Source organism: Vespula vulgaris, chromosome 8 (assembly GCF_905475345.1).
Source record: "Vespula vulgaris chromosome 8, iyVesVulg1.1, whole genome shotgun sequence".
In the NCBI taxonomy this organism is placed as follows: domain Eukaryota; kingdom Metazoa; phylum Arthropoda; class Insecta; order Hymenoptera; family Vespidae; genus Vespula; species Vespula vulgaris.
In genome coordinates, this window is record NC_066593.1 from 3,096,212 (window position 1) to 3,123,548 (window position 27,337).

At 34.8% G+C, this 27,337-nt stretch overlaps 1 protein-coding gene across 9 annotated transcripts in view; it reads left to right on the forward strand.

The window, feature by feature from the left end:
• LOC127065699 (neurexin-1) overlaps nucleotides 1-27,337 on the forward strand; it is a 287,672-nt gene that overhangs the window by 125,519 nt on the left and 134,816 nt on the right. For 7 of the 9 annotated variants that reach the window (XM_050998448.1, XM_050998442.1, XM_050998441.1 and 4 more), the window contains exons 3-4: nucleotides 13,512-13,659; nucleotides 20,717-20,770. In XM_050998448.1, coding sequence (XP_050854405.1) covers nucleotides 13,527-13,659; nucleotides 20,717-20,770 — 187 coding nt within the window. In that variant the 5' untranslated portion in view covers nucleotides 13,512-13,526. The remainder of the gene's footprint in view (nucleotides 1-13,511; nucleotides 13,660-20,716; nucleotides 20,771-27,337) is intronic. The other 2 variants (XM_050998444.1, XM_050998446.1) reach the window with 2 other exon arrangements.

Sequence of the window (27,337 nt, forward strand, 5' to 3'; positions counted from 1 at the left end):
AAATCTCTTCGGTTAACGAGTTAAATGAATCGATGTGTGTTATTTTTATTTCTACGATATTGTAGTTTATAAAAATATTAATTCTGGATGATACGAATTTGTTAGACTTTAAACGATCTCTGAACGAGCAGTAACGCTTGAATTTTAAACGTTTCGCTATTAATTCTTAATTTACGAGGTGTTCGTGAATTTATTCTCTATTAACATCATATCGATAGATATTCTGGAGACTTTCAATTAATGATTCTTTTTTATATTGTTAATCACGATTAGAGCAACGGAAAAATACATAGGATATCTTTCATTCCAGATTCTCTGTGTATTATGAGAAGATCGTGTAAAAATTATGAAAGTTAATGAGATACATTTCGAATATCTTTCAAAGTAAATATTTTATATCGAAACTAATTAAACTTTACTATATAAACATAACTTATAATTAAATTTTACTTTTTCTATAAACGTCTTTGGCTTTCTTCTTCTACTTTGACGTTACTCCACTTTGCTCAAGGTCATCATATAAAGAACAACCTTTAAATTAATCCTTTTATATGTCGCATTACAAAACTGCTTCGATAAAAAAAAATAAAAAAGAAATAAATAAATAATAAATAAAAAAAAATAAATAAATAAATAAAAAGAAACAGATTAACCAGAACATTTTATATTAACCTGTGACATTTTCGATTATCTCTCGAAATAGTAAAGTCATTTCGGGTACAAATTGTAGGTGTTATATTAGATATGTATATGGAGAACCTTCCATGATGCTACGCTTCAGGTACATATATACATTTATGTAAGTACATATACCTATATTTCGTATTTAACTACATATATATATACACACACACACACACATATATATAAAATGTATATATATATATATATATTATGTTTCGAACCCTCAAGGAAATTATTACGCGACGAAACGACGTTACGCTAACTTTAGGCCATGAAACGGTTCGCCACCCGTCGACTACTACTTACTTCATTACGTTATCGCTCGTTAATCGAGCGAGCCTACTCTCGAAGTTACCCTTACACCGTGTTACCTTATCATCGAAGTCATTACGACGATTATTCCGATTAAATCTTCGATGGGACACTTAAAGTACTAGTACGTGAAACGTTCACGTTCCTTCATTCCTCTTCTTGATCATCGGATCATACAAGAGACAAAGATAGAGATATGGGAGAAAGGAAGAAGATCGGATTTAATTGTACCGGATATATATCCAAATCGGTCTATCCGGTTATCCTGAGTTCTCATCCTCCTCGAAGCGGTAGGATTACACGGCGCGTCTCGATTATTCTGAATATAGGAAACAATCTAGTATTCGAGATTACCACGTTCTCTCTCTCTCTCTTTCTCTATTTCTCTCTCTATTTCTCTCTTGACTAACTATTGACAAGGGAAACGACTAACACCGTTTCTAACTGTTTCAAATGCTTCCCTTAACTATCTTCCTCAATCTATCCTATAACTTCTCTTTGTGATCCATAAATACCCATGTATAGATCTAAAAGGCAGTATCTCGAACTAAAAGCATTTAGCTAATATCTGTATCAGATCATCTCGAGGTTGCTTTTCCATCGATTTTATTTCATAATTATTTTTTTATCTATCTATTTCTCTCTCTCTCTCTCTCTCTCTCTCTCTTTCTTTTTCTTTCATTCTTTTTTTTAACCTTTTATTCTTTTATTTTTTTAATCACGGAGAAATCCAGGTTGAAATAACAATTTCGATGGATTTTAGTTTACTCGTAGATACCGTTGTGTTACGACTTCTCGCATTAACCTCGAACGTTGCAGCAACGTTGCGTTCTAACTTGGAAAATGTCCCTCGGGCGGCAGGTTCATCAACAGAAATCATTCGACCACGTCGTGGCCAATCAGATATATTGGTTTCGAAGTCGACGTTACGATCCTGACCTTGTAGTATCGCCCTCGCTTCTATCATTTCTCTCTCTCTCTCTCTCTCTCCTCTATCCCCTCTTCTGTTCAATACTCAACGAATCCATTAAGATAACGAGCTCGCGGCCTCGACGAATTGATTGTTAATTTTCGTTTCTATAAATCTCGCCATTGTATTGGTAAAGGTAGATTCTCATTTCGACTCGAATCATGGACTTTCAGTCGAATATATATATATACACATACATATACACTCACATTGATTTATATATGTGTGTATATATATATATATATAATATATATATATATATATATATACAGTTAGTCAATAACTATCGGCTGGTTAAATGGCTTTTTATTAACTGGCTTTAACGTGAGATTCAATGAGTTTACTGTATGGAATGTTCGTAGTCGGCCAATAAAATTCTGTCAGAGAGGTGGGAATATTTACGGACTTTCTAAAGGATCTTTCAAATATTTCCAATCAAATACTTTTTTGTTAACGCGTACTGTCCACTGTAAAAATAAGAAACAAAAGTATTTTATCGAAAGAGTGGTTCCATCATAAAAATAGAATTTACGTAAAAAGAGTAAATAAAAGAGAGCAAAAAAAAAAAAACAAGGAGGAGAGAAAAAAACGATAAAGCGAAAGATTTGCGCACGACAGAAAAAGAGAGAGAGAGAGAGAGATAGAGAGAGATAGAGAGAGAAAAGGAACAATAAAATATTCGTATAGAAACAAAACAAAACAAAACAAAAAAAGAATAAAAAAGAAAAGAAAAGAAAAATAACAAAAATAAATAAATCCGACTATAAATCATATTTCTATCCTAATAATACATAGAAATACGATATGAAGTTATAAAAGAAACTTCAATCGTTGTTTATTTCTTTCGAAGAAATTTTTCTATACGACGCGTATCTATTGTCGTCGTCGTCGTCGTCATCATCATCGTCGATCTCCTTTTCTATCGGAAGAAAAATGAGAAGAAACGAGGTGGATGATGTCCTTAACGTTTTTGACGTTCACGTTGCTGCTGCATAGGAAATGAAAGGGAGAACGAACGAACGAACGAACGAACGAACGGATGGAAAGCCCTTTGCTCTTTGAACAAACGAAAGCAAGGATAATGGTGTGCCCAGTAGGTAATCTCCGTGTAGAAGGACAGTCGTTCAGATTTCTTCGACTAGGATAGTGTAAGAGGAATCCGAAATGTATTTTCAGAGAAAGAGAGAGAGAGAGAGAGAAAGAGAGAAAGAGAAAGTGCGTCTGCGTATTACGATACAGCATGAAAAGCGGATCGAAGCTCGTTTCGTGGGGCTTCCACGTTGATTGAACTTTCAAACGTTGTGGTGAACGAGAGTCCTGGCGATGACGTTGTCGAAATTCGATCTTCGAAAATGCGTCGATATATATCTACATGTGTATGTACATTGTACATCAAAACACAATGTCGTTTGCAAGTCACCGGACATTTTCTACTTTGTAAAAGGAGAGAGATATAGAGTGATATATATATATATATATATATATATATATATATATATATATATACATAAATATTATATATTATATATTTGTGTGCGTATGTATGTTTTGTATGCAACACGAGTCATTTAAATAGAAACGACATAAATATTTTTGTTTTATAGGTACTTATGCTCGTATGAAAGCATTCTCTGGGGAAAATTTACAGCATTCAACGAGACAGCTATAGCGTTAAAACTTTTTTTTGTATCTTTCTCTCTCTCTCTCTCTCTCTCTCTGTGCTTCTCTGTCTTTCTTTTTCCCTTTCTGTTTGACATTTTATTTCAACAGAGAATATTTTCATATATTTGGTAAGTCCGCGTTAAAGGTAGATAGAAAATCTTTTATTATTATCTTCTCGGGACATATATGACGTTTAAGCTGATATCACAAAGTTTCTTTCATTCCTTTTTCTCTTTCTTTTTCTTTTTAACTTACCATTAATGGTTAATAATCCGCATGTTTTAACGTGTCAAACCGAGATTATAACCTACGTTACATTTCGTTTTTAGTTTTACTATTTACTTTCTTTTTTTTTTTCTTTTTCTTTTACGTTAGGATGAAAAAGAAGAAAGAAAAAAAAAGACAGACAGACAGACAGACAGACAGACAGACAGACAGACAAGACAGACAGACAGACAGATAGAGAAGAAGAGAAAAGATGGAAGAAGAGAAATAAACTCGAATATAAAACTGTCCGGAGATCGAACGAACGGCGAGAAAGCTTCGACGACGAAATATCGGAGTTCATTTGACACCCACGATATTTTTCCCTTTCCGCTTGTTCGTTCCATTTTCAAAAGGGGGTGGGAAGGGGGAGGGGTGGTGGGAATTCTCGTTCGTCGCAATTTCGTAATGCGAAAGTCGTAGTAAAAAATATAAGGGCAAGCGCATGATGAAAACGATGAATCGAGCTGAGGAAGAGAGAAAGAGAAAGAGGAAAAAAGAAGAAGAAAGGGGAAAAAAAAAAGGAAAAGGAAAAAAGAAAAGTAGTAAAATGAAATAAAATAAAATAAAATAAAATCGAATCGAATCGAATCGAATCGAATCGAATCGAATGGAAATAAATAAATGAATAAAAAGAAGGAAAAAAGAAAGGAGGGGAAAGAAAAAAAAACGGGGGGGGGGAAAGAAAATAATAGTAATAATAAAACGAGAAGCGGAAGAAAAATAGAAAGGGAAGGCGCATATCCGGCGATTTCTCCTTTCAGTACCTCCCGTTACTGAATAAGCACGTACGCGCGTAAATATAGCAGCCGCGAATGGTTCATATGCGAGCGGGAAATTGACTAAGTTTTCGGGAGGGAAATTGCGCGGCAATTTATAGTCGCGCGTTCCCGCGGTTTAATAAACGACTCGCGGCAATTCTCGAGGATGCCGCGAAGCTATCTCGTTCAACCGGAAAGCGTGTAGGAACATAAACGCACAGAGGAATAGAGATATGGAGAGATATAAATAGAGAAAGAGAGAGAAAGAGAAAGGGAGGAGGTTAAAGTAACGTTTTGCATATATAATCGCTATAGTTGAATATGTTGTACTTGTAGTACATATATGTAACGTACAGTTTAACTTATTGTTTGATTAATCAACGAATAAATTGATTGCTAATTGACCATTTGTTTAACTCTTTTAAACAAAATTTCTCTCTGACTATCCTTCGTTAAAACGACGCACGCCTACTGTCCCACCATTCCGGGTCAACGTTAGCTCTCTAAAGAAACTTTCGGACGTACTTCCTGGGAGGACGAGAAAGGTTCCGAGCAAGGCTTGAGGGTAAGGGCGGCGTTTCAGACACCTCGCACGATTACCCGCTTTGAAGGAACTTCTGCCGAGGCAGGATCGTTTAATCAAGTTGACAACTTTCCTAATCACGGACGTAATACCGCGCGCGCACCGTGTATATATATATATATATATATATATATATATATGTATGTATATATATAGGTATATGTATATATGTACAAGAGAGAACGGAGTTACTCCCACGAATTGAATAATGTCGCGCGTCGATCGCAGAACAGAGATTCTACTTATCGACGGAGTTACTTTCTCTCTCTCTCTCTCTCTCTTTCTCTCTCTTTCATCCTTTCTCTTTTGCGACAAAAAATAAGGAAAAAAAAAATGAAAATGAAAAACAAAAAAGAAAAAGGGAATTTTATATTCCTTTCCTCCTCTCGAAGGTTCTATGTGTAATTTATTTTTTTTTTTCCTTTTTTTTTTTTTATCTTCATCGATTATCGCTGCTATCCAAGAATAAAGCTTCGCCCTTTTTGCGAGAAGAACTTATGCGTATATATGTACATATTATATACATAAGTTCATTGATGTATATATATATACACACACACACACACGTTACTCTTCTGGGCCAGCGATCTTTATGAGAACGGTGACATTTAAGATCTACGTCCGGTGCCATAGGATATTGACTTTTTTATACTCTACTGTTGGATCGTAGAGGAAGTCAGGCATGATAATACATCGCTACGGAAGTTTATGATGCTCAACAGTGTTGCTCTCTCTCTCTCTCTCTCTTTCTCTCTCTCTCTCTCTCTTTATCTTCTCTTTACGGACGTTTAACTTCGTATTTCTTATAAACTCGGTATTTCACATTTTGACGAAAGCAAAAGAAGACATTTCTAGGGGAATGTCTTTGTTATTATTTATGATTATTACCATAGTAGAAAGATCGTTAGACACGAAGACAGTTTTAATCTGGTAACGTCGTTTCGTGTTATAAACGGGATGAATCCCATCCATAGAGATTTCCTCTACACGAGGACGCTTTTCATCTTGACCTCGTCATTTCCACTGCACTGAAATATCTCTCGTGCGATTATATTTACCAGAAGCGTATCTCTTTTATCCGAAAATTGCTTGACAGTGGTGGCGTGCGATCTTTTTCTCTCTCTCTCTCTCTTTCTCTCTCTTTCTCTCTCTCTCCTTCTCTCTCTCTCTCCTTCTCTCTCTTTCTCTCATACACACACGTAAGCGAACGAACGAACACACGTACCATCGTCACATATATACAAACATACACGTAAACCCAGACGCAGACACTATCAACGTTACCAACGTGTTCCGAATATTACGTGTCGCTAACGGAAGTGGATGCGGGTGGTTTTAACTAGATTGGATTTTGTCGGGACAAGCTCAGGGAGCTCACTGAAGCGTGCACCAAGTCCAAAGGGATGCTCTGGATCTTTTCATTCGACGAAAAATACTTCGAAAAACCTTACCACTCGTCTTTCCTCAACTATTGCCCGCTGATATATTGGCCCATGTTACGCGTTAAATACGAATTAGAAAACGAGGAGTTTACGAATCTTCAATGAAAATTAAATATTCGTAATATTTTTCAAAAAAGAGTGACAAGAGAGAGTTTCAAAGAGAGAGAGAGAGAGAGAGAGAGAGAGAGAGAGAGAGAGAGAGAGCAAAAAGGTTTCTAATTACTTGTCTTTGTGTATAAAACGATATAAAAGAATAACGAATAGAAATAGATAGAAGAAATAATGAAAATCTGAGTCTAAGTCAGCGAATGAAAAAAAAAATGTGGAATCGTGGGAGATAAGTGTATCTTGTTAAAGAGATTCTCGCAGTTGGCGAAGGAGGGTTCTCGAGAAGAAAACTGGCATAGGTAAAGGGAAGTAAACGTTGTCATCTTAGTCGCGACATCGGTACCTATCCTCGTCCACGTCCTTGTCCTAACTGAAGAGGCCTATTACACGTACGGACTCTCTACACTCTGAAATCTCGACGTTGGCTATTTTGCTAAGGTTGTATAGTATGTACTTGCCTATCTACCTTTCAAAGATCTCGCATCGTTCATTCACCATTCTTCGTTCTTTTATTCTTATTCTTTTATTCGTTCGAACGAACTTGCTATACCTTATTTTCTAAAATATAAATAACTAATATCAATCATGGGAATGATATATCCTAAACCTCTCGTGAACGAAAATCTATGCTCGTTAGTTTGCTCTCTACGATATTGCTCGGACAAATGAGGTTTCCTTTGAATTAAAAATGAATAATGTTTTACTCTATTTCTCTCTCTCTCTCTCTCTCTTTTTCTCTTTTTCTCAATGAACGTAAATCAATGTTATCGATGTATCGTGAAAGTACTACGATTCACCGAAGTAATCCGGCTTGTTCGATACGTCTCTCCTTGTAACAATACCATTCTAAGACAATATTATTCCTTTCTCTCCTTACTACCCTCTGGCAAGCTTATAACGATCGTCGTATAGTATGCATCGTAGAATACAGACGGTTTAATCGAGCGTATTATACGTGCGAATATGTTATTATTACGTTTGTCGAGTAGGTAATGACGATTCGTCGTTTCTTTGAAGTATATTCGACTTTGCCAAGAGTCGAATGGAAAGGTATTGTGTTTCTTGATTCGAAAACTCGTATAATTGAGAAACGACGTGTTGTAAAAGGAAGCCGGTAATTTTCGGAAATCTGAGGAAATCTTTAATGAGGAAAATCGTGAGAAGAAATTATTTCTGTCGTTCGAAATTTGAAATATATAAGACACATAATTTATCCTTACGTATTTATATATATATATATATATGTATGTATGTATGTATAACGAGATCGATTATCGTGTAATTTTAAACAATATAAGATTTTATTCGACGATCAATATTTACGATAGATAGATATTATTATCATAATTCTCATTCTCCTTGAATATTTCAATCGTTTTAATTTGATATATCAAACGTATGATATTTATGCACTTTTATATATTAATTAATCGTTCCACGATCGATGTAATATCGATCGATTTATATTTAGTTCTAATCGATCCTTCTCCAAAGACGAGATTATCTCATCCATTGTTTCCGTATCTTTCTCGAAGAGATTACAAGACGCATGTACCATGTATGTACGTTGTACATACCCGTATACTTACTCCTCTTTTATTTCGCGATACTATCTTCGATGAATCTAATTAAGGTACGTCACGATAAATCGTCGACGCGTATATAAACGGTGCAATATCGCTAGCACGGCCAGTTAGGGAGCTTGATTTACTACAAATTAGATATTCTGATTTATTCCGACGCTTTCGGTGCAACTATGCCCGCAGCAAGGGGGAACATACTTATGCAACTATGCGCCACATACTTCATAACAGCACAGTGGGGTGCGTCTTACGTTCTTCGAAATTTTCCAACGATTTATCGATCGATCAACGTATGCTAAATCGTAAATCGTCTTTGACCATCGTATCTCTTTGTAGACCGCCCAAAAAAGAAAAAAAAAAAGAAATAGAAGAGACATGAATTTGAACGGGATCATGAAAGAATTGTGATCTATAGGATAGAGGGATTGTAAGAATTATATATATATACACACACATACACATGTATATAATGTTCTTATATAAATTAGAAATATTAAATAAATTTAGACTATGGTCTAAGGAGTAACTCAAAAAGAAAAGAAAAAATATGTTAATAAATAAGATTCAAGAGGAACGAATCGTTTGAAAAATTCATTAGAAAGCAAGATATAAGATCTAAAGAATAAATAATGTATATAGGGGGGTCTTATATACATTACAAATATCAACCCTCGAAATATTAGGGTTTGATTTTATTCGAAGAGACGAAAAAAATTGTAATATCGGATTGGTCGATAAGTCATCTCGGAGAATTTTCATATCTTAATCAACGGTATTAATATTTCTTTTTTTATCAAAAAATTTTTTCCTTATCCTTCATTACTTATCGTAAAACGTTAAAAAAGAAAAATATCTGATATACGAAAGAGATCGTTTCAAACATTTGTTACGATTCGTGGAACTGTTAATCGGCAATCGTGATCTCGAAAATACGTCACTTGGATTGAGGCGTGTAAGATTTTTTCCAATTTTTTTTTTTTTTTTTTTTTTATATCAAGTCAAAAAAAGATGGTATCCACAGAATTTGGAGGTTTCCTTTTTTTTTTTTTTAGCTGTCATACTATGACAACAAAGAAGAAAATATATATACAATACATATTGTTCCATTTAAAGAAACATATTCGGATATCACAAAAGCGTGATATTGATAATTCAAAAAAGAAGTAACATTTTTTTCATGGCAATCAATGTTAGATAAATATTTAGGTATATCAGTATAAATGGCACGCCCTATATATTCACAAGCTTTCTCTCTCTCTCTCTCTCTCTCTCTCTCTTTCTATTTCTGTATCATAACAAAGCGTATAAACGAATTGTTACACGGTCTTATTTGTCGTTCGTAGAAAGGAACGAGAAACCGTGCCGGGCCGGGCATAGAAACGTTCTATGGCGTAGTGGCCACTGGCACAGCATTAATCATACTTTTATGTGAGCCACACTGGATACCAGCTGAATTGTTAATGAGATTTTCCACGAGAAAGACTAATTAATGTCTGGCCCGTGCCAAGGCAAATTACATTTTCGATACTAGCTGGGACGAAAGGGGTTTGGTACCTCGTTCGACCTTCTGCCTTCGTTTCTACCAAAAATATCCAACAGTTTAATAACATCATATAAACCTACGTATACACATATATACATTTATATACGGAATATACATTTTATATATATATATATATATATATATATATATATATATATATCATAAACGTTAACCTTTATTATTATTTCTCTCTATATATATATAATTATATTATATAATTATTTTATATGGTAATCTTTATATTAAAAAGATGACATAATAAAAAAAGAAATCGAATCATTGTACTTAATCCTTCCAAAGATACAACTTTGCATTATTACATTTTTTCATAATAATTTATTAATAACAAGCGATTTAAATGATGGTATATATTCGAAAGCAAAGACTCTCCTTCTCTTTCTATTTTTATCTCATATATATTCTAACAGAAAAAAAAATATATATATATACACATACACATACACGTATATACATATATATATGTATATAAATAACGTTCATTAAATTTCTATAGTTCGTCTCGTTCGAACTAGACTAATATAGATGACTACTCTGATATATCGTACAACTTCGTTAATAATATTTCATTGATATAACGTTAGTGTGACTGTTTAAAGAGAAAAATATATATACATTCATATATATATATATACATATACACAGATATAGATAGATAGATAGATAGATAGATAGACAGATAGGTAGATAGATAAAAAGAGAAAGAGAGAGAGAGAGAGAGAGAGAGAGAGACAGAGACAGAGAGAGTGAGAAGATCGTACGCTCGTAAAGCTCAAAATGGAAGAGATAACGCGTGACGTTCTCGAGTACGCTTGTGCTTATCGCGTTTACGAATTAGGGTCGATCGTTGAAAACGGTTGGACGGTAGTACTGCGAGTTCGAGAGAGATAGCAAAAAAAAAACGAGAGAAAGAGAGAGAGAAAGAGAGAAAGAGAGGAAATGCAAACACTAAATATTCAAAGGAAGAGTGAATAAAACATCGCGATCGAACGTAGACACACGCGACGATACGAAAAGATGTAGGGAAGTGATTAGATGGAAACGTTGTTACGGACGGTGCTTTAAAAAGGAGAAAAAAGAAAGAAAAGAAAAGGAAAAACGGAAAGAGAAAACAGAAACAAAAAATAAAGGAGAAAAGAAATAGTAAATAGAAAAAGAGGATAAAAAAACAAAAAACCAAAAAAAAAAGACGAATGTTAACAATTAAAGTGAGCGAAGCTCGACGAACCGAATAAAAAACATTGCTTTGCTTCTATCGACTACAGACATTTTTTTTTCTTTTTTTTTATATATATATATATACATATATCGCTTTTCTTTTCTCTCTCTCTTTCTCTCTCTCTCTCTTTCTCTCTCTTTTTATCATTTACTCGTCAAGATTTATGAAGAAAACGTGCGATGAAACTCGATGAGCTTCGATATTGATTGTCTCAAGCGCAAAGGGGAAAATGTTATGAGTACGTCGTTCATATTAAAAGAGTAGAGTTCGCATTTTCCGCATAACGAGGCCCCCCTTTCCTCGAATCTATATAATCCAGCTGAAAGCGGATATTGTAGCCAACAAGAACGAACGTTTTTAATCGGAGCGATCCCAGTAGCTCGGCTAATTACGTCTAAGAAGATTAATTGGAAGGGGTCGACGATCGAACTTTGCCTCGATTCCCTTGAGCTTTCACGACGCGAAGTGTCTTCTCGCGTTTCCTTGATAACGTTTTACCACATCCTTTTGATACTCCCCTTCCTGAAAATCTTCGTATTTTCGTTTTTCTTTCGATTTTAAAAGTTCTTTCTCTTTTCCCTGTTTCTCGTTTATTTCTATATTTTGTTCTCTCTTCTTTTTCATTCTTTTATTCTTTCCGTTTGTTTGTTTGTTTGTTTGTTTGTTTTTTTTTTCCTTTTTTTTTTCTCTTGTTCTTTTTTTATTCAAGTAACGTACGACGAACTTGCATACAACTCTCTCGTGTATTTCTTCAACATTTCGAATTTAATGATATTAAAATATTTTCCTTCTTTTCTACGACTCAAAAAGTATATCTACCTATAATTATTCCATCTTAATTTTATACAAGTTAGAACACTTACAAGCGGATGTAAGATAATTGAAATCGTTGCGAAATAACAAATTGCTTTTTATTCGACTTTCCTCAACGTAACTTTATTCAAGAAAAAAGAGTGAAGGAAACGTTTCATAAAGCCGTTTTTCCGTGTCTTTAATTCTTATACGACATCGTGTTCTGATTCTTTTTCTTTTTTCTTTCCTTCTCCTTCTTCTTCTTCTTTTTCTTCTTCTTTTTTTTTCCCCTTTTACTCCCTATACTTTTCTCGATTCGTCGAGATGTAAGTAATCTCGAGAAAGAACGAGCCACCGCCCAGCGTTTTCGCGATGCAACGTGCACGCGGCCTACATCTCGACGACACCCCTTGCAACATTATATTTTCCATCATTTTTACGAGAAAGGTCCCATTGGTGTAGGAGTATTCACGTATTAGGTTACCGGGTCAACCGCATCGGTAGCCTCTATTATTGTAGTCGACCTATCGTAAGTTGGCCCGTGGCCCACAAAGAAAAAAATCTACAAAGAGAAAAAGAAAAAGAAAAAAAGTGAGAGAGAGAGAGAGAGAGAGAGAGAGTGAGCAAGACAGGACAAATCTTAAAGAATCCTCGAACGTATCTCGTTAGTAAACGCGAAAGTCTCTTCTATTCGATATTCGATTATCCTTTAAACGTTTGAGAGTCCTATTATCCTTTCGTAAGAGAAAAAGCATTTCAACGTGGAGTTCACCATTAGTGATCGTTCTTAAGCTGTTCCTTCTTTTCGTTGAAAAGAGATATTTCGTTTGAAGAATTCTTTTTTTTTTTCTTTTCTTTCTTTTTATGTACATATATGTGTGTGTATGTGTGTGGTATGTTTGTATGCAAAATATACTCGCGTAACGGTCACCCCGATTTTTATCAATGTCACACTTCCGGTGGTACGAATAGAAAAAAAAGAGAGAGAGAGAAGTAAACATAAAAATAGAAAAACGAAAGCTTCGAACAAAAAAAGTCATCAGCGCTCGCGATTGAGTCGTCAACAAATAACAGAAATAATAAAAATCGCAAAAGTATTTATTTATTTATTTTTTTTTTCGACAAACGATCCGGATCGCTCTTTTGTTTGTTTCTTTCCTTTTCTTCTTCTTTTTTTCTCTTCTTTATTTTATTTTACTTTTTTTTTTTTTAAATGGCACTATATACGAGAAAGTTGGTTAAAGTAAGATTGCAAATGACGTTATCAAAGAAATTCAACGACCTAGAAGAAACGTTGATTGTCTGACAACTTGTTGAAGGAAAATTTCATATTTAATGAGATATTAATGGGATAATAATTGAATGATTAAAAAATTGAATATCTGAAAATAGTGAATTTTATATTTATTTTTCAGTCGACCAGAATTGAAATTGACGTACATAGTGTATGTACGGGGTCTCCTTATCTTTCTCTCTCTCTCTCTCTCTCTCTCTCTCTCTCTCTCTCGCTCTTAACTTTCGAGTTATCGATCGACTTTCTGACCCGAATTTGCAACGTTTTTATTTGCAGAGCTTACGGAACTCGATGGCAGGCAACACGACGGACGCATGCGAGACACGAGATCCCTGTCAACACGGTGGCATCTGCATTTCAACGGATAGCGGACCCATCTGCGAGTGCCGTTCTGGTGATTACGAGGGTGCTTACTGTGAGAAAGGTGAGTTCTTTTCTATTTCCTCTCTTTTTACATCGGAGGAATATTTTTCCCTTCTTCGTTGTCGTTCTTTTTCTTTTTCTTTTTCTTTTTCTTCTTTTCTTTTCTTTTCTCTTGTGTGTCACAACGAGATGATATCTACCTCAAGATTAATCTTTTAACACGACGAGTTATATAATATTTTTCTAAGTGAGAGAGATCGATCATCGTACTCGACTCGATATCAACTAACGAACTCGCATAACACTGCAACATCAATTAGAGAAATGTTTTATATATATATGTGTGTGTGTGTGTTTGTATACTATATGTACGTATATGTATATGTATATATGTATATATGTATGTATATGTATATATGTATATGTACGCATTTTAATTATATTACTCGTGAATATACAACCCGTATGATTCATTTGTGCGTTATAAGCGCTTTTTCTATATTATATCGTATAAATATCGCACTCGGTTGCTCGTTAATTTACATTTGTGCGTTAACAGTTCGACGTTCTCGCTTGGAATACAGGTATATTACGTTTACACGCACACACACACACACACACATATATATATATATATATATATTTTGATACCTATACGCTTTGGTGTTTCCATACGGTTTTGTTTAATGTAACGAAACGTTCGTTGTTATTTCTACGATCGCATTATTCGATCGTAATAATAATAATAACAATAATAATAACATTAATATAATAATAATAATATTAATAATAATAATAATAATAACAATAATAACAATAATAATAATAATAATGATTAGTATTATTATTTTTATTATTAATATTATTATTATCGTCGTTGTCATTATTATTACAACGTTTGTCATTAAAAAAAATAACAGTGCGCTTTAACGAAAGCTAAATTGGCGGATAAAAGTGAAACTGGGAGAACGTGTAGAAATAAAAAGAAAAAGAAAAAATAAGAAAAAGAAAAAAAAATATACGCGTGCAGGTGCGTTTAACCCGCAAGGAAGCACGTTAAGAAGCACGTGGATTGTGTGTGTGTGTGTTTGAAATTTCTTTCCTCTTTCTCTCTCTCTCTCTCTCTCTTTTCTTTCTTTCTTTCTTTCTTCTCTTCTTTCTTTCCTTTTTTTCCCTTACACTTTTTATTTCATTTTTTTTTTTAAAGGGACGTGCTTTTTGCGAAAGAAATCGTCGAGAGGAACGTAACATTGTTCATATATATGAATATATATATATATATATATATATGAGTATATATGCGTAATGATATACATATATATATATATATTTTTACATATATCTTTGCGTATGTATGCGTGTCTCCCTCTATATTATACATAGAAGAGAACACCCATACGTAGATTCCAACTATAAGTACATGGTGGGTAGTCATAGCGAGCTTTATCGCGCATAGTGCATCGCAATTAAAGTAAATCCCTGGCGTTACTTATACGCGTAAAAAAAAACATGAAATTTCCCTTTCCCTGTACCAGTGGATGGCTGCGCTCGTTAGTCCGTCGAGACCGGTACGCCATTCGTCTCTCGTGAAAATTTTACAAAACTGAAGGGAAAATGGAAGAAAGAGAGAGAAAGAAAAAGAGAGAAAGAGAGAGAGAGAGAGAGAGAGAGAGAGAGAGGGAGAGAGAGAGGGACGGAAAGCAAGAGAGAAACAAAAAGAGAAGTAACCTCGGTAATGGTTTGCACGGTATGAAAAAAAGAAGAAAATGGCGGTACTCAGTGAACATCGTAAGCGATTAGAAGATTTTGTTCCCCTCTCTCACCCCTAGCCACCCTACTCGTCTCATAAACGACTTTAGTTTCAAGATTTTCGCCGGATCGTTTAGATCCAATTACGACGCGTTGGTAGAGCGTTGAAAATCCGTAAGGAACTTTTTAATTATCGTTCTAGATGGCTAGCTTAGAGAGAGAGAGAGAGAGAGAGAGAGAGAAGGAGAGAGAGAATCGGTAACGAGACGATGAATAAAAAAGAATGTGAGCAAAAGGTAGAAGATAATAAATCGTTTCGAGAGTCAGGAATAGTGGTGAGGATCTCGGATTGGAAGAGACAAAAAGAGAGAGAAAGAAATAGATAAAGGGAGAGAGAGAGAAAGAAAGAAATAGATAAAGGGAGAGAGAGGGAGAGAGAGAAAGGAAAAAGGATGAATGTGCTACCTATGTAGATAGAAAAGAGAAGAAGTACTGGAAACGAAGCTACGATGTGAAAGGATACGTAAAATTTATTACGGTCGGAATAATCAGTCCGTTGGGATCTCATAGAAATTCAACAAAGAATTGAAGACTATTGTAAAACAATGTAGGTGTGTTGGAACTAGGGCAAAAATGTATTATACTTATAAAAATATTTATTATTTGCATTAAAATGTACTATGGTAATCTTGTAATTCTTTAAGTAAGAATTTTTCTACAACCAACACGGACCCACACATGTGTGTGTATATATATATATATATATTGATCTAAACTGATTGTTCAGTAAAACGTGAAAATGTAATATATTTAATCGGTCTCGTAGGAGGTATACAACTTATAGCTATCAAAGAAATCAGGAGAGTGAGAAAGAGGATGAATTAAAGGGATTGGTAGGAAAGCTTTATAAACGAGACCACGGATGATCAGACAAGACCAATCTAGTTTGAGTTTATTATCGTGCGAAACAGGATTATTTTATCCATCAAGGAATCTTGATACGGTACGATTAATTTCCCTTTGAATATCGATATACTAACTTTGAAAAGTGAAGAACAAAGTGGGTTAATAAAAAAGAAAAAAGAAAAAAAAAAGAAAGGAGAAAACACAAAAGAAAAAGTAAAGAAAATGAAAGGAAATAAAACAAGAAAAGAAGGGAAAAAATTGAAAGAGAGAAAGACAGACAGACAGACAAATAGATAGATAGATGGAAAGAGAGAGATAAAAAAAGAGAGAGATAAAAAAAAGAAAGGGTTAACCGTGCTAACGCAACGCAAATAAAAGGCAAGAGCCGGCATTTTAACGAGCGTCGCGAATGGCTCGTAAAACACGCACGTTGAATAAAGGGTAAAAGCTTTCCTTTCGCGTACCTACGTTTCCAACGACGTCGACCTCGAGTACGTTTTCGTGCAAAACTGCCGTCTCGATGCGGAAGAGAGAAGACGAACGACGACGACGACGACGACGACGACGACGACTACAACGACTACGACTACTTGCCAACGAATATATTCACAAAGAAAAGTATGTTCGATCGGAGCTGCAAATTTTGCAACTCGCTCAAATCACGTTGTTCTCGTCGTCATTGTTGTCATCGTCGTCATCGTCGTCATCGTCATCGTCATCGTCGTCGTTGTCGTTGTCGTTGTCGTCATCGTCGTCGCATCTTCCATTGTTCTTTCTCGTTCGCTCTTTTACTACTAATTGCCGTCTGCTCGAGGCTATTAAACCTAGCGACTAAAAAGCGCGAAGAACCGACTTCAATGAAAGAAACGATATTCTCTTTGATACTCGTTGTTTGAAAATCTTTTTGACGTAGCAATTTCAATGTTAATTGCTAATCAATTTTGTTTGTTTGTTTTATTATTATTATTATTATTATTATTATTATTATTATTATTATTATTTTTATCTCTATTAAATATTGTTTTATTCCTATAAAATTTTTCTTTACGTCGTCCTTTGATTTATTATTCAATTTATCTCGCGATTCTATCACCTGCGAAAAGTGTGAATTGTTAATTTCTCATGGCATCTAATTTCATTTTATACTGATGAAAAAAGATCATTCGTGAAATAATACACGATATATCACATTTTGGATTTATATAAAAATACGCGAACGTTTTATTAGATCGTAAAATAAATTTAACTGGTCTTTCTATTTATTCCTTAGTTGGAATATTTATTTGATTAAATTATCTAACAATTAGATAACACGAAATTTGTAATAATTTCCATCGAAATATTCATATTGAATATATGATACGATTTACGCGTTCGATGAAAATTATATATATATATATATCGATTATTAGTATTCCAAAGAGAAACGATTTCTAGATAGGCACAGTTATGTAAATGGGATGGAAATGGCACGTGGAAGATCTCGACTATGCAGGTGGACGACACGAAGCAAATGTGGAATGCGAGCATCGGCCTCCGCGTTACAACGGCCTCGGTTACCTACCACCCCTTGTCTTTTTACTTCCACCCTCGTGAGAGTTCATTGCTGACCCATTTCGTGCTTACGACGACTAGCATGCGACTCGCGAAACTTTCCAATTCATCCTTTTTTGTTCTTTTCTTCTGTTTACTTCGCGAACGATTTTGCTATCCGCCATTCAAAAAGAAATTAGAAAGTTGTATGTATGTGTGTGTGTAAAGTGAAAACCAATAATATAGTAGTTACCGATAGTAATACTCTCTTAATTTTCTTTGTTCCAATTTTTCTTTTTTTATTTATTTATTTTTTTTTTCTCTTTCACGTATCTCTTACATTATATTATATTAAGTCTTATGTATATCATAGTAGAGTTTTTAATGGAGATCATGAATATAAAATATTTAATTAGAAGATATGTAATGTCGAAGTACTCTCTTTATATTATTAATTTCATTCTACATTGAACGAATTTTTATATTCTTAAAAACATAAATAATACAACAGTTTTAGATACATTTTAATTTTAATCGATAAGATACAGATATTCGACATTCCAGTGTTGACGTACATACTTAACACCAACGCACACGAACACGAACGTTACGAAAAAGTATATCCATGTTGAAATAGACCAAGAGCCTTTATTATTTTTAATTAAAAAGAGAAAATGGTATATTCGTGTAGAAACAGGAAAAGGCAAAAAAGAGATTATTATTACATCTTAACGTATGAAAAGAGGCCCGTAGCGATGAATATAATTCTTGGATAATGATTTGAGTAAATGATAATAGGATTTATGAGGATATTGCAACAACTGATAACGGATACAATAAATTGTACAGTTGCATGAACAGTGATGAAAATAATGATTATTAAAAAAGCTTATTAAGAAAACGAAAATAAGAAAGAAAGAAAGAAAGAAAGAGAGGATGATAAAAAAAAAAAAAAACAGAAAAAGAACAAGAAAGAGGAAGAACAGAAGAAAGAAAAAAATCCCGTGAGACGATAAAGAAAAATTTGATTTTCATACGTCCTTCATAAAATTTATATTTCAACCTGCATGCATACATACTTCCCTTCAATTTACTTACAAACAGAATTTTACTGCTATCTTTAGGATTTAGTTTTCATTACGAAAAACCCACGAGTTCATCCGTTAGATACGGAGGGAGAGTTGCTGGATACGAATAAATTTCGTCGGAGTTTTAATTTCGTGTTGGCGATGAACGCATCAACGTTTTTATTGCCTTCTTTCTTCATCTCACGTGAAATGAATGTATACGTTAACGTGTATATATGTATATATATTCATCTATGTTCATACATACATACATACATATATATATATATATAAAACAATCTCTCTCTTTCTCTATCTCCTCTATTTCTGTCTCCCTTTATCCCTCTTTCTCCAATTCGAAGTCAAGTTTCCTAACACGGTTAACGTAGTTAACATCCCCTAACGATGAGTACGGATGAGAAAAAAATGTTGTGAAAATCCATCCCTACATGAGTTAAGAGAAAGAGAGAGGCAGGAAGAGAGAGAAAAAAAAAGAAAGAAAGAAAGAAAAAGAGAGAAAGAGAAAGAGAGAGAGAGAGAGAGCATAAAAAGCACAGTGAGAAATGCATGAAGGGTGGTAGTTGGCTTTACGCTCGAGAGGGTTGCGGCTTGGTTGCTGCTCGGCTTTCCTGCACGATATGAGATTATTGTTTTCGCACGAAACGCATATATGCGATAACTCGATCGTTTCCCTTGGAAAGCTTACCGAGAAAATCGTTCCAAGTCTCTCGGAAACGATTATATATGGATGTTCCTAGCCTATTTATATATACCTATATATAAATAGATACCTATGTACATACATACATATATATGTATATAATATATATATATATATATATATATATAGGAAGGAAAAGGAACGCACATTCGAACAATTTGTCGTTATCTCTCGATTCTATCGTACGTTATTATCTACGTTCTCTCGTTTATACCACTTTTGATGTATTCAGGTACGTTTAGAACTATTATTTAGCTACGTTTCTATCTATCTATCTATGTTATGCATTTCTCTATTTCTCTATTTCTCTACTTCGTACTATCGTATCGCTAGAATACGAGATATGTTCTTCGTATATCTAATCTCTTTCTTCTTCTTCTTCTTCTTCTTCTTCTTCTCTTATCTGTTCTCTCATACCACACAGCAAGTTAATTTTCAAACAAATAGTTACGCGTCCTCCGTAATCCCCAGGGTACGTTTTGCGTTACCTCTCTTTACTCTCTCACACCCCACACTTCTCTCTCTCTCTCTCTCTCTCTCTCTTTCTTTGTATATACATACATACATATATAATAAATAAGTTTCTTCTTACAGCTTTAGAATTATATAAACGTTTTACGTTTTGTAGGATGTTCTTATATACATACGATTTTTCCCTCTCTCTCTCTCTCTCTCTCTCTCTCTCTCTCTCTCTCTCTCTCTCTCTCTCTCTGTCTCTCTGTCTCACTCTTTCTCTTTATCTCGTGTTTATGCGTGCAACATGAGATGTTCTTTTCGTTTATATCTTTCTTTTTCTGTTTGCTTATGCGTGCCTCTATTTTTCTCTCTCTTTTTCTCTGTTTTTTCTCGCTCTCACTCTTTGTTTCTTTCATTCTCATGACTTTAAAGTCGACTTTCAAACGACGAGGACGTATTAAGGACAAACCAACGAACAGACAGATGGACGGACGAACGGACGGACAATGACGTGCAGAAACTCACGTATTTACATAGTTGTACACACATTAGTTTTATTAAAAGATTTTTCGTATTTCATATACGTATATATATATATATATTTTTTTGTTTGTTTGTTTGTCAAAGAAACAAGCATGGTTCAGTTTTTTTACCTTCCTCCTTTCCCTTTTTCTGTTTTCGCATAGAAGCATGGAGTACGGTGCTGCCTACAGCGGGTGCGGCTGATTACTGGGATTACAGTGAGTCTTATCAATTATTCGATATCACAGTTATCTCTACCTCTATACGTATGTATGGATTCCCCCGTTGATACGTATTATGTATATTGAAGGTAGAAATACGATTATCCCGAGTAACATCGTAAGTTAAGTTTACATTAGATCATACATAACATATACGACCAAATAAATAAATCGCTTTCATTTACGACGATGCCATTATCCATAAGATCGTCTTATTTGTTAAATAAAAGGACGAGTACTCGTGATTGCTTTGATATAAAAAAAAAAAGAAGAAGAAGAAGCAAAAAGGAATAAACGAACAAACGAACCAAAAAGAATAAAAAAAAAAAAAGAAACAAATCATTATAGGTAGGTAAATGCTTTCGGTAGAGAACAGCTCCGGAACATTTTCATTTGGGCTTCATCCCTTAGAAAATGGAGTAGCGCGCTAAAAGCTTAGAAAGAGAGTATACATAGCTTTTAATTTAGACGTCGATGGACTTTGGTGAACGGCGAACGACGAGAAGTACACGTCGATGCAAAATCGAGAGAGAACTCGTATTTATCGCTTAGCTCGAACTTACTTCGCGGATTCCAAGTTCATAGGTTCGTTGCTCTCTGAATACATTGCGATTGCCGAATGGCTAAGCTAAACCTTCGAAACTCCGAATGTACGGAGTTTAAAGCCGCGATAGGAATTCGGTCCGAACACGACGGAAGCTCCATTATCCGGATGCCGAATAACCGCGCGATCGATCCTTCGAATAGCGATTAAACGTAAGCTCTAATGAATTTTGTCCCTTTATTAAGGTGAACGCCGAACGTACTTGGTCGTTCTGTGAATTCTCTAAAGTTTCGATTGTATGCGCGCAATCCGTAAAAGATTTTCGATTTATTTGATTACATTGAAAAATTTTAACGTCGATACGTGACATCTGTAAACGTAATATCAGAGATTACTTGAACGTATATATCTATCTTTTTCTCGTCATTCTTTTATTCGTTTATCTTAATTTTCATATATTATTAATTATATTATATTCTTGCAAAAGTTACGGATACGAATTATTGTTATGGCTAATTAAAAATTTTCGATTCGCATTTCTATGTAAATCAGAGATAACTCGAAATGAGTTATATGTTACGACTATATTAGTTTTTTATTAAAATTGACATTATTATTATTATTGTTATTATTGTTATTGTTATTATTATTGCTAATACGTATTTTACTATATTAATATTCGTTCTTACGTAATCTCGATAAATTGTTGCATATGTCGATGGTATGTTACACGTATTAAATAATTCTATTTGTCTCTCTTTCTCTTTCTCTTCTCTTTTGTAAAGTCACGTGCAAATTAGCGAGTAAACACCATTGATGTATAAACCAGTCGTTGATATCGCGGATTTCTGATCGGTTGCTCACGTTTAAATCGATGTTTCCCATTCCATTTGGTTTTGCGCGGTACGTTTAGTTCGACTCTAGCGTGAAACATGGCACTAAACGTCACTTTGCTAACTCGACACGTTATTTCCCATTCTATCGGATCCACTTCTTGCTAAAGTTTACCATCTGTCGATCATGAATATCTTCGAATAGGAATGATAATCGTTGAGTAAGATTTATATGTAAACAATACACACACACACACATATTATTTACTTTGACAAAATAGAAAACGATCAAAATAAAAGAAACAAAAAGAGAAAGCGTTTCCCAAGCGATAATCTTGATTGATAAAAATAAAATTGAACGACAGTGCGACAGTCAGATAAAACGTTGTCGTGAAATCGAAATATCACGAAGGTTTGGAAAAATGCTACGTAATGATTTTTTAGATAGTCCAATGGTGTTGATAGGTTTTAGTGGGGTGACTCACCATGCAATTTCTACGTGATCGAAAATAATATTGGCGGTTACATCGGCTGCCAATCCTTCTGACAATTTTTCCTTTAGCAGATATTGATGCAGTTTGCATACACACGTTCGTACTCCGCATAGATATATATTTATATCCAAATCGCACCCCGATATTATACATAGATCTATATATAAATAGATTTGTATATTTATTTTCTGTATCTCTCTCTCTCTCTCTCTCTTTCTCTCTATTTCACTCACTTTACGTATTTATTATCAATATATCAATTCGCATATTTATACGGATATGCAATTATGTTTATATCTCTCTATTTATATATCCGTAAATAGATATTTATACAAACATAATACGTGTATATATGTATTTTGGAAATATTTCTACCTCACCCACGTAAATAAATTCTTTTTCTTTCTCTCTCTCTCTCTCTCTCTCTTTTTTTTTTGTTCTCTTTTAAAGAATATCGATGGATTTTCTCTCTCTCTCTCTTTCTCTCTCTCTCTTTCTCTGTCATTATTTCGGACGTAGACGCGTGATCGTTTTTTTTTTGCGTTCACGCTTCGAAAAAGGCTGTAATGATCAGGCTCGGAATTGTTTGGAATTCTGTCATCTCTAAGCTTTTATCAGGACGATTTGCACGCTCGAGTTCACGCCGATAGTCATGTTATCGACACTCGTAGCCATTCGCCTGTGATCCAATACGGCGATCGAATCAAATAGATTATTCGAAACGTGGAACAGGGAGGAACTAATCAGTGAATAATAGGGAATCAGGGAATTGGATGATGGAGAGTTAGCGGTCTTTCGGAAAGCAGTCCTTTCGAGAACTTTTCCGTTTCGAATGTTTCGGCTTCGACCGATTTTCATCGAGTTTCGGTCCCTTAAAAGGGTTGATACAAGCTCGACGATGAATCAAAGAAGAAAGGATGAAAGACGGAGGACGAGAGAAAGAGAGAAAGAGAAATAGAGAAAGATAGAAAGAGATAGAAAGGGACACACACACGGTCGATCAACATTTTCCAGAGGTCTCCATCTCGAGGGTCGAGTGTGAGGTATCATATTAGCATGTATATTGCGTCACGTCGACGCGCAATGCGACGACATCGCTCAACAGACACTACTGGCGACGAACCGAACTAGATATTCTCGTTGGTGCCCTTTTATTACGGTACGCTTCGTTGCAAAGAGCAGAGAAATAGCCTAGATACTTCGATCTAACGTACCTCTTACTCGACCTAACTCTTACTACGAAGAAAGCGAATATTCAAGATCAGTCGCTTTAATCGAGAACAGGTGCTAAATTCTTTCATATCTCCTGCGAAATATGAAATCGTGGAATTTTAGCACAAATATGCTTGTTTCGAAATGATACTGATCCAAATTGAAATGAATCGTTTGGAATGAGAAAGTTAAATATCAGAGTTATGTTTAATGCAATCGGAGAAAACTCACGGAAAGAGATTCTCACGTTTTTGTTTGTATTAATGAAACGGTATAAAAGATTTGTTTAACCGTATAAAAATGTATATATTGTTATTGTACGAATAGAAACGGTGTCAAATTTGTCGGTAGTTTATTTTAACAGATATGAAAAAGGAAACGAGAGTTGTCGCGTCTCGCGTGACATGTTTAGTATACATGCCGACTTGCCTAACTTTAAATTGCTCGTAAACCGCTTGCATCGGATGAAGATATTCTTCGTACGGGAGAAAAAAGCATTGCATAATGTCGAGGAGCCATAGTTACGTGCGTACATAAAATGTAACGATACTTTTTATATTTTCATCCTGTCCTCTTTAGTTCTCTTTTTTTTCATTTTCTTCTTCTTCTTCTTCTTCTTCTTCTTCTTCTTCTTCTTCTTTCCCTTTCCTTCTTCTTTTCTTCCTCTTTTATATTTTTTCTACGACCAAGCACTTCTTCCTTTTAATACTATATCGATAATAAATATTAAACGTCGAGGTAAATCGACGATGCTCTGTAATTATAATTTTAACGAAGGAAACTTTTCGGACTAACGTTTATTATAACATAGATAGAAAAAATAATTCCTTTTCAATATGGTAAACAAAATTTTATATACGTTAATACTTACTTACTTACTTTCTACCTAAGTAAGTTATCTACTCGAAAATCACGTTCCCGATATTCCTATAAATTCGTTGAAGCATAAATTATGATTCAAGACGTAGAAGAGAGAAAGTATGTAGGTGCTCGTTAGCAGATATATACTATACGGGTGCTAACGTTGAAAGCCTTATCGCGTTCGCAACGAAAGATCCTATTCGTCGGTTCCTACCTTTCCTAGTTTCGAGCTGGCAACGACGTAGGGCATTAGGTTGGTCCCAAGAAAAAATATCGTTTCTTCGATAAAGAAAACGATACGGGTTGTGTCCTCAGCCATTTCCTGCCGTGGGTTCGATATCGTACTCGTGTTCCGATCTGATCGATGCCGTTCAAAAATGCCGACGAATATCGTGACGAACGAAAAAAGCAAACGCCAAATAAATCCAATGGACTGCTTTTTGACACATTGAGAAATAAATAAAACGAGAATAGACCACCTTTGCGTCGCGATAACTCGATCGTTCGTCAACGGCAATTATTTTGTAAAAAAAAGAAAGAAAGAAAAGATGGAAAAGGGAAATGTCAGCTAGAACGAATTATCGTAGATATGTATGTACGAATAATAAAAATAACAGTTAGACAAATTGCTATCGTCGATTATCGTACTTCTACAGATCGTTGTAACATTAACATGCGTCAAGAGGACACTTCATTTCATTCGTTATAATTAATTGCATTATATTTTCATATATAAAATATCCTTGTAGCAATATCAGAAGAATAAATCAACGGAGATATTGATCCTACTGTCTTCTACGTTTTACAAACAGAAATATTATATACCGCGAAATTCTTACTCCTACTGAGACAGAAATTTCGAAAAATAAGTAAAAAAAGAAAAATGAAATTAATTGAATGATACACGTGTATTTGTATTTATATACGAATCTGTTTGATTTCGAAGTTTGCGCACGGTACTGCAGATGATTAAATATCAAGACGTCGTATTTGATACGATAAAAAAAGAAAACGAAAAATAAGAAAAAAGAAAGAGAGAGAGAGAGAGAGAGACATAAAAAAAGAGAATAGAAAATCATTAGTTCGGAAATCGACTAGCTTCGATCGATAGCTCTCGGACACGATTCAAGATAAATCGAGATCCACTGGAGAGAATTCGAGTGGAACGTATCGTAGTAGAAGAGTAGAAATAAGAGAAGACAGTTAAAAAAAAAGGACAAACATAGTCTAAAAAAAAAGAAACAGAAGAAGAAGAAGAAGAAGAAGAATAAGGACAAGGAGAGGAGTGGAGAAGAGCGAAAGAAAGAAGAGAAAACGAGACGAGAAGGAAACTGAAGGGAAAACGAAAGAACGATACGAGAAAAGACGCAGTTTTCAAGATGAGAAAAGATCTTCGTTTCCCGCGGGACCTCGTTACTCTTGTCCCGAAGGCTCTTCGGGAGATTACTCGGCTAATCCTGCATGGACTACTGCGCGAACAGCGTGAAGGGGTTGGAAGGGTGAGAGGAAAGGATGAGAGGAAACGGCGAGTGGAGAAGGGTTGGGAGGGTTAGGAGAGATGGGAGGGATGCAATGTGGGAGGGTTGAGTGTTCAGAAGGATAGGATAGTAGAGAGGAGATCGAACGACAGCGTTAATGCCGCTTTTATCGTCCCGTTGAGCCGACGGAATTTATTAAAAAGATTTTCCGTGGCAGTGATACTCTTTCTCCCTTGTCTCTCTATCTCTCTCTCTCTCTCTTTCTCTCTTTTTCTCTCTGTCTGTCTGTCTTTCTCTTTTTCTCTTTTTTGTTCATCGTTGATGACCTATTTATTTTCACCTTAATAAAAAAAAGGAATCCTGGGATCGGTCGAAAAATCCACCGGTGGAAAGTCGATATTTTCGAACGTGTGTCGGTCCTTTTAATTAAATCGGACTGGGTCGCTCTAACATGATTCGATCGGTTTTAGAGCGAGCGCTTGGTTGTTTAGAATTTTAATAAGGGAGAAACTCCTCGTATGTGCACGCATGCATGCACGTACAGATGGGTCGCATGACGGAGATCGGTAGATAGATATTGTATACGAAACTTTATAACAATGATAGACGAGTTGAAAATATGTATTAGTTAACAAAACGAGAAGGGAACAAAAAGGGAGAAATATAGTAAATAACGAACCCCTTCATCTCAAAAAGGAAAAGGGGAAATATAATATGTTGTGTGTAAAATGAGTATCTATCGAGAAAAGGAGAGAAAAATAAGTAATACGAACTTGGAAAGCCATCGAGTTTGTCAGGTCATTGTCTTTCGTGGATATATATATATATATATGTATGTATGTATGTATACATATATATTATACATATATAAGAGTGTGTGAGTTTAGGGAAGAGATTTACGATAAAACGAGGTGTGTGCGGACGCGATTGATCGTGAGAGAACGCCAGGTGTGAAACTACGACCTGTCAGAGTCCCCCCGAAGATTTCTTCTCGACAAGAAGAAGAAAAAGAAAAAGAAGAAATTAGTATCGCTGACAACGTAATAATGATTGAAAGACAATTAATTAATATTAATAATGAGACTCCTAAATCATTTTGATAGATTCCTAAATCGTTTCCAACGTAGGAGAAAAATAATTCG